This window comes from Mytilus californianus, unplaced genomic scaffold (assembly GCF_021869535.1).
Source record: "Mytilus californianus isolate M0D057914Y unplaced genomic scaffold, xbMytCali1.0.p SCAF_8, whole genome shotgun sequence".
Lineage (NCBI taxonomy): Eukaryota > Metazoa > Mollusca > Bivalvia > Mytilida > Mytilidae > Mytilus > Mytilus californianus.
Window position 1 is genome coordinate 4,562,328 of NW_026262734.1, and position 12,655 is coordinate 4,574,982.

The 12,655-nt window shown below is 32.3% G+C and overlaps 1 protein-coding gene across 1 annotated transcript in view; it reads left to right on the forward strand.

Moving 5' to 3' along the window:
- Window positions 1–11,424, forward strand: part of LOC127713089 (uncharacterized) — a 41,365-nt gene extending 29,941 nt beyond the window's left edge. The window contains exons 4-5 of the mRNA XM_052219706.1: window positions 5,735–6,094; window positions 9,277–11,424. Of these exons, the coding sequence (XP_052075666.1) occupies window positions 5,735–6,094; window positions 9,277–9,480 (564 nt within the window). The 3' untranslated portion in view covers window positions 9,481–11,424. The remainder of the gene's footprint in view (window positions 1–5,734; window positions 6,095–9,276) is intronic.
- The last annotated feature ends 1,231 nt before the right edge of the window (window positions 11,425–12,655 follow it).

The window sequence follows — 12,655 nt, forward strand, 5'->3', positions numbered from 1 at the left end:
GCTGCCTTATGCGAGCACCCTAGATTTGTGTTCTACCCAATAAATGCTGAAATACGTGCCATTGTTATTAGCTGGCTATTATGTTATTTATAACTAATTGGACATTTTGTAATACTTTTATTTCTGGAATACAAAAAATATGACCAGAAAAACCATAAATGATCGTTGAACTACGCAAAACTTTTGAAGTTGCACATAGGAAGGAGTGCTCAATAGAAATCCGTACGTAGTTTATTATCCCCTGTGCTTTTGGCTACGATGTCAAAGAACAATTTTATGAAATATTTCATCGCCGAAAATTGGTAATTGCAAGTCGTTTATATTTCCCAAATGGCAAAATACGCTGTAATATTGTTCATGTACAACAAATCTCTATGATAGAGGAAATAAAGTTATATAAGTGGGCGGTTATTTTTAACTTATCTTGCCAAATAAGGTTGTTGTTATTTTATAAATGAAACGAGGTCATGAAACAGATGCGGAAATCGACGTTGATGGGATGTTTTAAGTAATGTGGACAACTCGTCCCCGAGACAAATCGGACCGAATCCACTCAAACCGTCTAAGTAGACAACTTTGATCGTTTGTCAGATTTACTTAGGGTTTCATAAAATATTAGACTAACATGTCTAGCGGAGCCATTAATCTTTTGTTTGTGTATTGGGGTTTATTTAGGGGTATTTGGAGGGGCCTGAAGAATTGAGGGGTTTACTATAACACCCTATGTGATTTTATTTTTTTAAATTTTCAAATGACTATTTATCGAAAACAGTAAGTGATAGACACATGCAATCTTCAGTAATGAGAACAGGACAATAAAAAAAATCAACCAAACCGTCGCGATCCCCACCCCTAAACAATATATATACTTTTATGGGACAATAAAAGAAATCAAATGAAAATAATTTGGGGGAGTCCCCGGTGTCGTCCCACCCCCTCCTGTTTGAGAACTTGGAAATGGTCGAGATCCCTACCCCTAAACTATATATATTCATGTATGGGACAATAAAACAAATCAAATGAAATATAGGGGAGTCCCTGGGGTCACCCCACCCCCTCCTGTTTGAGAACTTGTAATCGGTCGAGATCCCCACCCCTAAACCATACATATTCATGTATGGGACAATATAACAAATCAAATGAAATATATGGGGAGTCCCTGGGGACACCCCACCCCTCCTGTTTGCGAACTTGTAAACAGTCAAAATCCCCACCCCTAAACCATATATATTCATGTATGGGACAATATAACAAATCAAATGAAATATATGGGGAGTTCCTCGGGTCATTACCCCCTTCTGTTTGAGAACTTGGAAATGGTAGAGATCCCCACCCCTAAACCATATATATTCATGTATGGGACAATAAAACAAATCAAATGAAATATAGGGGGAGTCCATGGGGACACCCCAACCCCTCTTGTTGTAAACAGTCAAGATCCCCACCCCCAAACCATATATATTCATGTATGGGACAATATAACAAATCAAATGAAATATTTGGGGAGTCCCTGGGGTCACTCCACCCCCTCCTGTTTGGGAACTTGGAAATGGTCGAGATCCCCACCCCTTAACCATATGTATTCATGTATGGGACAATATAACAAATCAAATGAAATATATGGGGAGTCCCTGGGATCACCCCAACCCCTCCTGTTTGAGAACTTGGAAATGGTTGAGGTACCCACACCTAAACCATATTTATTCCTGTTCATCATTTCAAAAAGATGTGAATGACATACAGGGTCAATCTCCTAGGTGTCACATATGCATATCACTTTACTAGACCAAAACAATATGAACTGGACTTTGGCCAATGTCAGGAGACCATGGGAATGACGAATTATGGGGGCTTTGTTTGGGAGACTTTGTAACGGCATCCTGTTAAATTATTTCTTGTTTATTATAAAATTTTATTGATGCAAAAAATGAGTCTAGGTTTATATGTTTATTGAATTTACTTTAATTATTTATTAAATTATTTCTGGGCCTATAATAATTTTCATTTATGGCTCATTTTAAAGAAAACATATAAATCTTTCAAGCAGTGTAAAGCCGAGAATGTTTGACCAACTGTTTTAATATCACCTGTCATTTTATTCCAAACTTGGTATGGAGTAACATCATGCACTTGGGAGTGAAGATGGGGGTCATTTACATTGATATATGAGTTGCTTTTTAAAACCTTGATGAAATATTAATTAATTTGCCTTAAGGTAGATCATAGGTATATATTTCTCGAGATAGAATTTTCTTATACTTTGCCAAAATGAAGATTTTGCTATGCTTTTTTCAAAAATATAATAAAAAGTATGGGTCACCGTGCTATTTTCCAAGCTATGAGTCGTTGAAAATTGCCTAAATTTGGTTAGATTGTTCATGAAAAAACACATTTGTGTGCATAAAAAAAAATCTATGAGATAGAATTTTGAAATAAATTGTGAGAAGATAGGTTTTATAATATGTTTTAAGAAAATAAAAAGAAAAAATGGTGTCACCGAACTTGTTTTCTTGCTACAAGTAAAAATTCAGAATTTCCCTATCAGTCCAGTATATATTTTTTACCAAAAGAGTTATCTTCCCTGAAATGGCTTATTTGAAAAAATTGATTCTAAAAACACAAAATTTGATATTTGTTTAAATATTTTGATTTATACAATAAATCACCAATTTTTATTTACATAAATAAACAGTCTGACCAATAAATTGTAAATCTGTCTCCAAATTTGCAGATTTAGGCAAATAACTAGACCGATTTTGTACTGGGATTGTACAATCCAAGATGGCGGTATACCATGAATCTACCTTAATAATCAATTCATTTAATGAACACAAATGTACAATATACGATGTTTAATGTTTGTTCTTTCAAATCTTAAAAAAAAAATTGAAGCAACACTGCCACGGTTTTCATAATTACATTTGCCTTGGTTTTTGGTTAACTGCCTACAGCGCTTACAGTGCTTTGATTTTGTTTTAATATAAGCTTTTTCAGACTGATAATGTGAACAAATTAAAGTATATAACTTAAACTGTAAAGACAATATATAGGTTTATGCTTATTGACCTTTTACTATCTATGCTATGACTAGGTTTATACGATTTGTGTATTATTCTCTGGCAATACTCGTGGAAGGCTTGTTAAAAGGTAAAATGTTATTTGCAGATTGGTAATTAGCCGGGCCTCTAGGGCACACCGTGCCAGGTGTGACTGTCTATTCGGATCAGTGGTTTATAAGACAGGAGGTCGAGTTTAATACACAAATTTAAAATACATGTTCAAGGTGGTGACAAATACAAATAGATCGCCGTGGAATTATTTAATTATCATTTGGTGCTATTATTTATTTGAATTCAAATTAGTTAATAAACTAAGAAATGAACAATTTTTGGTTAAAGTCAGCAAACTAAATTCAGGTGTCAGAATGAAATGATATACACTCTTATCATTTATTTATGTCTCATAAAAAAGGGAAACTAGAGTTAGTTTTTAATTGTCCTTTTTAGGCCAAAAATGTACGGGAACACTTAAATTTAGACATTTGAAAGCCATGACCAAATGAAAGGTGTACCTGTAATACTTCTAGCGTTTGGCATTAAATCTTAGTGAGGTCGGGAGGATTAGATTATTGTTCAGATTGTACAAAATAGAAGCTAGGACAGTTAGGAAATAGAAATAAATATGAAGTTTAGGGTCAGACCCGAAATCTCCATGACTTGTAACACTTGGGGGAACAAAATTTTAGAGTGGTTTAGAATATGTATAGTATAAGTCCAAAATTTAATAATAATAATAATTCTTTATTTAAAGAGGGTTACACAGTTAGCTGTAAAACTAATTTTCCCTGAGGCCCTCATGAAATACAATGAAATATATTATAACAAACAATTACAAAATATCAAACATACACACATATATGAAAAATGAAATAAAAAATTGTTATGAAATATACAATTTTCAAAACAGGTAAAAATTACAAATTTATATAGTACGTATTGGCAGCATTCAAATTAACTCAACAATATCTTAAGTTTGAGTAAGTGTGTGAAAATTATTATGCATATAAAATTACACAGCTTCTTATTGTTCCAACAAGTAACTTTTTAAATCTTTTTTGAACAAGCTTGTACTTGAGGTTGATTTTTTCAGGGATATTGGTAAGTTATTCCATAAAATAGATCCTGAATATATAAAAGATTTCTTATACAGCTCTGTTTTGGCTTTTGGAACTTGTAAATTTTTGCAAGACACATTCCTCAAACAATATTGTTTTATTTCTGGCATTTCTTTAAATTTTTCAGTGAGATATACTGGGGCTTTAATTGTTCTTAAGGCATTTCTACCTAAAGAAAGTATAATCACAGCTGTTCACCCTTCCACGAAAATGTTGAATTGCCCCCTCCCCTTTCCCCGATTTTCGGAAGTCAAATTAAGCTGTGACTTCATTTTCACTCTAGATCAACAGTGTTATATTTCGAAATGAATGAAGTTTTTTGTTTTTTTTGTTTATAATTGTTCATTCATTTAACATGTCAAATAAGAATATCAATTAGTTAACTTTGGACTATACAAATGCAGAATATACCGTGCAGGTTTGCTTCGTCTAACGAGATACGAGACCTGAAAAAACTGTCATATAAAAACAAGCACGCTCAAATCAAAAGATAAAGAATATGTGAGTAAGAGTTGTTAAGAATAGGTATAAATACTGACCCCCTTTTTTTCACCTGGTGTCAATAATGGGACTATTAATTGATCAAAAGTGCAGTTATGGTCATTTTACTGTTTTTATTTACCATCAGTTAATAAACTTTAAGGTATAAAACTTTCATTTGAGATGATAAATGGGATTATTGTGAGTTTATGCAGTGTTTACATCAGGCTATGTTATCTGCCAAATACATGGTATGACGCAATGATATAAGGTGTAAAAATCAAATAATTTCATTAAATCTTCATGACAATTTCTATTGGGGTAGTAAACATCCTATGTTTTAATGTTTAACACCACAGAACCTCTCTCAGAAAAATTTTCAGTTTATAGGCAATATTCGAGTTGATTTTTCATTCAATTTGTTAAAGCCTTTCCATTAGTATTTGTCTAATGTGTCTTCATGTACACTTGTTTAATGTGTCTTCATGTACACTTGTCTAGTGTGTCTTCATGTACACTTGTCTAATGTGTCTTCATGTACACTTGTCTAATGTGTCTTCATGTACACTTGTCTCTGAGTTGATAGATAGATAGATAGGTTATTCTCATAAAACCATGTAAGTACAAAGGTTACAGAGTTAAAAAATAATATACATAGAAATGAAAATGCATTAAAAATGCATAAAATTTCGGATGAGATAACATATAAAAGAATATATATATGTATACAGTGTCTAAACTCCATATATATACTTGCCCCAACTGTTCAGGGTTCAACATCGTTGTTCATATCAAGCTGTGATCTGCTTAGTTATTTATATTCATTCATAATTTAAAATGTAAAAATTTTCTGATTTATACTGTAAAAGCAAATGAAAAATATAGATATATTTCTGAACTTACGAGTTATGATCTTGATCTTGTTTCGTGGATCTCGTGGGTGTTTCATGCACATTCTTTGCTTTCTTTGTGCAATTCATGTGTATGGGATTTGGAACATAACAGGTTTCAGAAGATGTAACAGTTATACTTAAAGATCATGAGTATTAGCATTGGTCACTTGAATTAGATATTTTTCAGGTAAAGAATAAAGGCCAGTATGCAGAAGAAGAAAAATTGAAAAGGAAACAACAGGAGGATTCAGAAAAGAGAGCAAAAAGGAGACGTTATACTGTCTCATCTTCCTCTTCCTCTACACCAACTTCACCAACTGAGTCTGATGAACATAGGTGCTATTCTGAGGCACTGAAACAAAACCCACTCCAAACTGAAAAAAGTTTCAAACCTAGGATAGAGATAGATGTTGGGATGCATACCTTAGGACAGCATGCTGGAGAACTCTTGCTAGATCTGCACAACTACATGGAACGACATTCAGATGTAAAAAATGAAAAACCATCAACACTAACTATGCCTGGAATGATTATTGATAAAACAATGGTAAAACCTTAATGAATTATTTGTTTTGATAAAAACCAATATTAAGCCTTATTAATCCCCACTTTATAGCCGGGTTTACAGTGATCAAGATGTTTGTCTTTCCATCTGTTCGTCGGTCACACTTTTTTATCCTAGGCCTATGTCTACATGACCATAACGGAAATACCTTTTTTATTATTAAAAACCCAGACCTGATCTGGATTTCTATTCTAAAAATACACACACAATAATTATGCTACAAACATGAAAGTGTGAATTTCTTGAAAAATATGAAAATAAATGCAGAAAAATGTATTCCATAATCAGAAACATTTATCATACACCGAGTTTACCAGCTCTAAATTACTCTAAATGTATGCACATAGAAAATGAAATCAATTACAAAGGATTATAATAAGATATACTGGATTGGTCCTGGACCCGATTGATTTTAATACAATTTTCCACAATTTGTTCATCGTGTTTGTTAACTTTAAAAAAACCTCTCCTCTGAAACTGCTGAACTAATTTATTCAGCTTAAACTGAATGATCCTTAGGGTATCTAGAATAAAGTTTGTGTTTTATTAATTGTCTCGTCAAAAAACATGGCCACCATTGCTAAAAATAGAACAGGGAGAAAATGCAGCTAAAAGGTGTCGTTAGAACACCATCAATCAATCAATTAATCAACTTCAAACACAACAGTTGTAGAAATATTGCTGTTTAACAGTCATTGTTTATATTTCCTTAACAACATATCGAAAATTTAAAGTTTTTCATTTCTATATCTATATTTTATGAGGATAACAAATTCATCACATCAGGGGAGATCATTTCGACCACCTCTGTTACATAAGGAATTCAGTAAAACTTACAAGAAAACCTTACTCCACCAATGCCAGAGGTTGTCTGGGCCAGGGCTTCCAAAAAATATTTGAGCCAGCCAGACATTTTTTCTCGATCCCGTTTTTATCCCTCTAGACCTTGTAACAAAAGGCAACCATTGCAACAATGTGGGCATCACAACAAAGACTGACAATGACATACAAACCATAATCTTCATACTTTTGTTAGTCCGACTAAACAGATCTATGGATTTTGAGGAAATTTTATAGGAAGGTTAGGCATCACATTTAGATGTACTTGAAGAAAGATAATAAGTGTCTGGTGCCTGCAAAGGGAGATAATCTAACTTCAGTGTTTTACATGTTAATACCTTGTAAGCACAAGTCCTTCTAATTCTCTGAATGGATTTTGACGAAATTTTATTGGAAGGTTTGGCATCATCTATAGATGTGCATGAAGGAAGATAGTTAATGTCGGGTTACTGCAAGGATAGATTACCCAACTTGAGGGTTTAACATGACTAAAGTCCACTTGTCCTACATTCCGTCGTCTGCGTCGTCGGCGGGGGCGGACAGAAGCTTGTTTATGATCATAAGATAGTATCCAGAAGTAAAATTTGAAAAAAAATCCTGCTTATCTGTATTTTACTCATAAATGTATTTAGTTTTTCTGCCAGTTAACATTAAATTCACTATGTGGTTAAAGTTTTAAAAATTTTGATAACTTTCTTAAACTATCCTGGATGTTTACTAAACTAAACTAAGACAGAAGCTTGTTTATGATCTAAAGATAGTATCTTGAAGAAAATTTAGTAAAATATTTATTTCTGTTTTTCCGTATTTTACTTATAAAAGGACTTAGTTTTTCTTCCAGTTGACATTCATAACATTCACTTTGTGGTGAAAAAATTTGCAGTCGTTTATTGGTATCACGTGGTCGTCGTTGTCCGAAGACATTTGGTTTTCCTACAATAACTTTAGTATAAGTAAATAGAAATTTATGAAATTTAAACACAAGGTTTATGACCACAAAAGTAAGGTTGGGATTTATTTTGGGGGTCATGGTCCCAACAGTTTAGGAATTAGGGGCCAAAAAGGGGCACAAATAAGCATTTTTCTAGCTTCCAGGCAATAACTTGGTGAATGGTGTATGGATCTCTCTGAAATTATACCACAAGTTTCCATACCACAACAGGATGGTAAGAATTGGCTTGGAGGGGGGGGGGGGGGGGGTTATGGCTCAAACCATTTAGGAATTAGGGGCAAAATAGGGGGAAAACAAGGGTGTCCTGGTTAATGGACAATAACTTTAGTACAAAACATAATTTAAAGCAGTGTAAGGGAGGTAATTCAAACACATTATTTGAATTACCCCCCCTAAAACAGCTTTTAAATTATGTATAAAGAAATGATGTATTGTCTTGAGGTGATTAGCTGTCAATTTATTTTTAGAAGTTACTATTTTAAAAATGCTGATGAAGGTAATTTAAAATTTAGCCATGATTATGAATGTCATTTTCTATTTTAAGACTTTCATGATGTATTTAAATGGGTTATTTTGGTTGCAAACTCCATTGGGAATTTGAATTTCACAAATTAAAGCAAAAAAATGAATATAAACTCAAATCACATAACCAATTCAAGTTCTTTGACTACATTTATTCTGTGCCAGAAACTTATTATGTGTCAAATATTTAATTACAATCCAAATTCAGACCTGTATCAAATGCGAATATTGTGTCCATTTTTGCCCCAACTGTTCAGGGTTGGACCTCTGTGGTCGTATCAAGCTGCACTCGGCAAAGCAATTTATTAAAATTTTAATAGATTTTTACCAAACTTACTTAGAAGCTTGTTAATGATCAAAATATCCACAGGAAAGTGTAGGATTTTCTTCTTCTTCATTTTTCTTTTATTTCAATTATTTTGAACAAAATTTTATAATTGCATCTTCTATCTTACATGCATTTTTATTGATGAATTAAGGGATAAATCATCAAGCAATGTAAAAATTATCTTCTTTATCATTTGTTCACTCAATAAATTTATATTTCTACTCTTTTATAAATCTATAGATTTGATTGTATACTGTATTAAATTTTTTTACAAATATATCATTTTTCATACATTTCAAACGTTTTATATCATTATCTGTAAATCTATTATGTACATTCCCCTATCACACTGAAAACATCGACAACAGCAAAAGTAGGCGAGACACTGGGTTCAGCGGAAGCCTTTCAAATTTTTTTAAGAGTCAAATCTACAACAGATCTGTCAAGCTTTGATTTATTGAGTTTCACAAAAGGACAACAATTTATTGCAAACATTCACATTTCTTATTTATGTCTTTACAGGTGTACATTACTCTTCTAGAAATGTCCTATCAGCATTATGAAAAACTTGCTCGGGCTGAACAGCTGACAAGTGAAGACAGAGCTACCATATATTATTCAGCACCTCATAGTATTTTTGACAAGGAGGATAGTTTCATTTTATTCAATACTATGGTATACCTGAATAACATAAAATCAATTATGAAATGGGATAAATCAACATAATGTTGCTGTTGATGGTGGCAGTAGGCCAGAATTTCTTTTCAACTGTCCTACTTCCCCTGAAAAAAAAAGGTCCATCCCTTAAAAAATATTGAAATTTCATGTCAACAGCTATTTTTATGCCTCAACTACATATATGTTCCTGCTGATGATTTTGAAATCTTTAATGGGCCTTCAGGGTTTAAGCTTATTTGATATATCAACAGAGAGACGGATTTATGGAGTTTTAAATATCATACTTATAAGAGCCCCACATCTTGGATGTTGTTACCTGATTGTTTTCACTTTTGTCAGTCTATTTGTCCATCTGTCAACAGTTTTTGTGAGCATACAATCTCCATAACTATAAAAAGAGTGAACTGAAATTTTGTACATTCAGTAATTACCATGTAAAGATATGCATTATAAGATTTGGTAAAAATAAATAATTACTTTTCCCCCAAAATTTTTATACGGCCGCCAAAAAATTTGCGGTCATTTATTGCTATCACGTCTTCAACGTCGTCGTCGACCAAAGACATTTCGTTTTCAGACAATAACTTTAGTATTAATAAATAGAAATCTATGAAATTTAAACATAAGGTTTATAACCACAAAAGGAAGGTTGGGATTGATTTTAGGGGTTATGGTCCCAACAGTTTAGGAATTAGGGGCCAAAAGAGGGCCCAAATAAGCATTTTTCTAGTTTCATGACAATAACTTGTGGAACAGTGTATGGATCTCTCTGAAATTATACCACAAGTTTCCATACCACAAAGGGATGTTTAGGATTGGCTTTGGGGGGTTATGGCTCAAACCGTTTTTTTTTTTTAAATTCACAAATTTTGAGTATCAATATTGGTGTGCAAAATTTACAAATATACAAATGGGGAACTGAAAATTTTGTACATTTATGAATTACTTATAAAGATATTTATATTAAATTTTGGCAGAATTGAAAAAAAAATAATGAAGTCTTTTTGAGCGCCATGCCACAATAAGTGGCTGATGCTCTATAGTGATCAGTTTGTCAATGTGTTTTTGGTTATTATCATGAATATTATTGAAGATAAAGATAAACTGTGAACAGAAAAAATGAAAAAAGTTACTATGAACAAAATTGTCAATTGACCCCTTAAGGAGTTATTGCCCTTTAAAGACAATTTTCCACAATTTGTTCATCATGTTTGTTTACTTTAAAAACTCTTCTTCTCTGAAACTACTGAACCAATTGAAGCCAAACTTATATTGAATGATCCTAAGGATATCTTGTATAAAGTTTGTGTTTTATTAAGAGTTTCATAAAAAAAAAACATGGCTGCCATGGCTAGAAATAGAACATAAGAGTAAAATGCAGTTTTTGGCTTATATCTCAAAAACTAAAGCATTTAGAGCAAATCTGACGGAAGTAAAAGTGTTCATTAGGTCAAGACCTACCTGCCATGAAATTTTCAGACAAGTCGGACAACCGATTTTTTGGTTGCTGCCACTAAATTTGTTATTTTAAGAAAATTTTGCAGTTTTTGGTTATCATGAATATTATTAGTCCCCTACCAACAAAGTCGAGGGGACTTTAGATTTGCACTCCGTCTGTCTATCCGTCTGTTCGTCTGTCCATTCGTCAGTCAGGCAAATCAGTTTTCCACACTTTTTTCATTCGTTCTTGTAGATATTGATTTGATATTTGGTATATAGTTTTATCATGACAAGTTATAGATCAAGTTCGAATTTGGTTCTCGTCTGATGATTTAGTCCAGAGTTATCATGGTCCATATCTAATGTTTAAATACTACATTTTGTATGTTAAACCATATTTCTGTACAAAGGGAGATAACTCATTTTTTAAAAGACATTTTTTGGTAAATTGTTTCTTTGATAATTTGTATAAACTAATTTTATGAATGTTTTTATATATGTAAAATTTGTTTATGAAGTGAAATTCTTTAATTAGATAATAATCTATTTTTATTAAGGTATATATTTCATTACATTACATTGTGTATAGATAAAAGTTGTTGACATTTTATAGATAAGTTACAAATCTATATTAGCTTGTGACAAATGAAAGAAAAAATATTTGGAACTAATAGTAATAATTATATTTGATTATAATTTGAAAATGGATATACGTTGTATTACATCATATCTAATTTTAGAGAACTATTAATCATATCCAATGTTAGAGTGTTTTCCACACTTTTTTCATCATGCTTGAAGATATTGATTGATAATTGGTATATAGTTTTATCATGACAAGTTACAGATGAAGTTTAAATTTTTGTTTTGGTCTGATAATTTTGTGCAAAGTTTTAGTACTTGGGCTTGAAAGATTCACTCATATAATCAGTTTTCCACACTGTTTTTAGTCATTCTTGAAGATATTGACTTGATATTTTCTTTTTGTTTACACCATGAGAAGTTATAGAACAAGTTAGCATTTTGTTCCAGTATAATGAATGTTTACCTGGTAGGGGACTATGTATTGCCATGCAATACTCTCAGAATGCTTGTTGAAGATAAAGGAGTTATTGCCCTTTCAAGACAATTTTTCACAATTTGTTCATCATGTTTGTTAACTTTAAAAAATCTTATTCCCTGAATCTATTCAACCAATTGAAGCCACACTCTATACTGAATGATCCTTAGGGTACTTAGTATAAAGTTTGTGTTTTATTGAGAGATTTGTAAAAAAACATGGCTGCCATGGCTAAAAATAGTACGAGGGTGAAATGCAGATTTTGGCTGATATCTCAAAAACTTAATCATTTAGAGCAATTCTGAGACGGGTTAAAAGTGTTCAAAAGGTCAAGATCTACCTACAATTTTTCTTAATTTGTTCATCGTGTTTGTTAATTTTTTAAAAAAAATGATGAAAGATAAATCCAAAATGTGACAGATGAGCGCTTCAGGTTCTTGAGAGCCTCTAGTTTATGATATTGAGGTTGTATTTAAGGAAATCTTTCTCTTTTTTTGTTGCAAATATGTGTTTAATTGCACTCTGTATATATGTAAGTAGTTGTTGTTTTCTTTTTTGTGCATGTAGCACTCTTGTTTTGCTTTAAAGCTATGAACACTTACGGTCCTTCATTATGTCGATACTTATATCTTGGTATTGCACAAGATCATGTCTTTCTCCAACTGTTTGGGACGTCTTTAAACCAAATCCGTTGGACGTGTCCTGATGGATATTTTAGTTTTG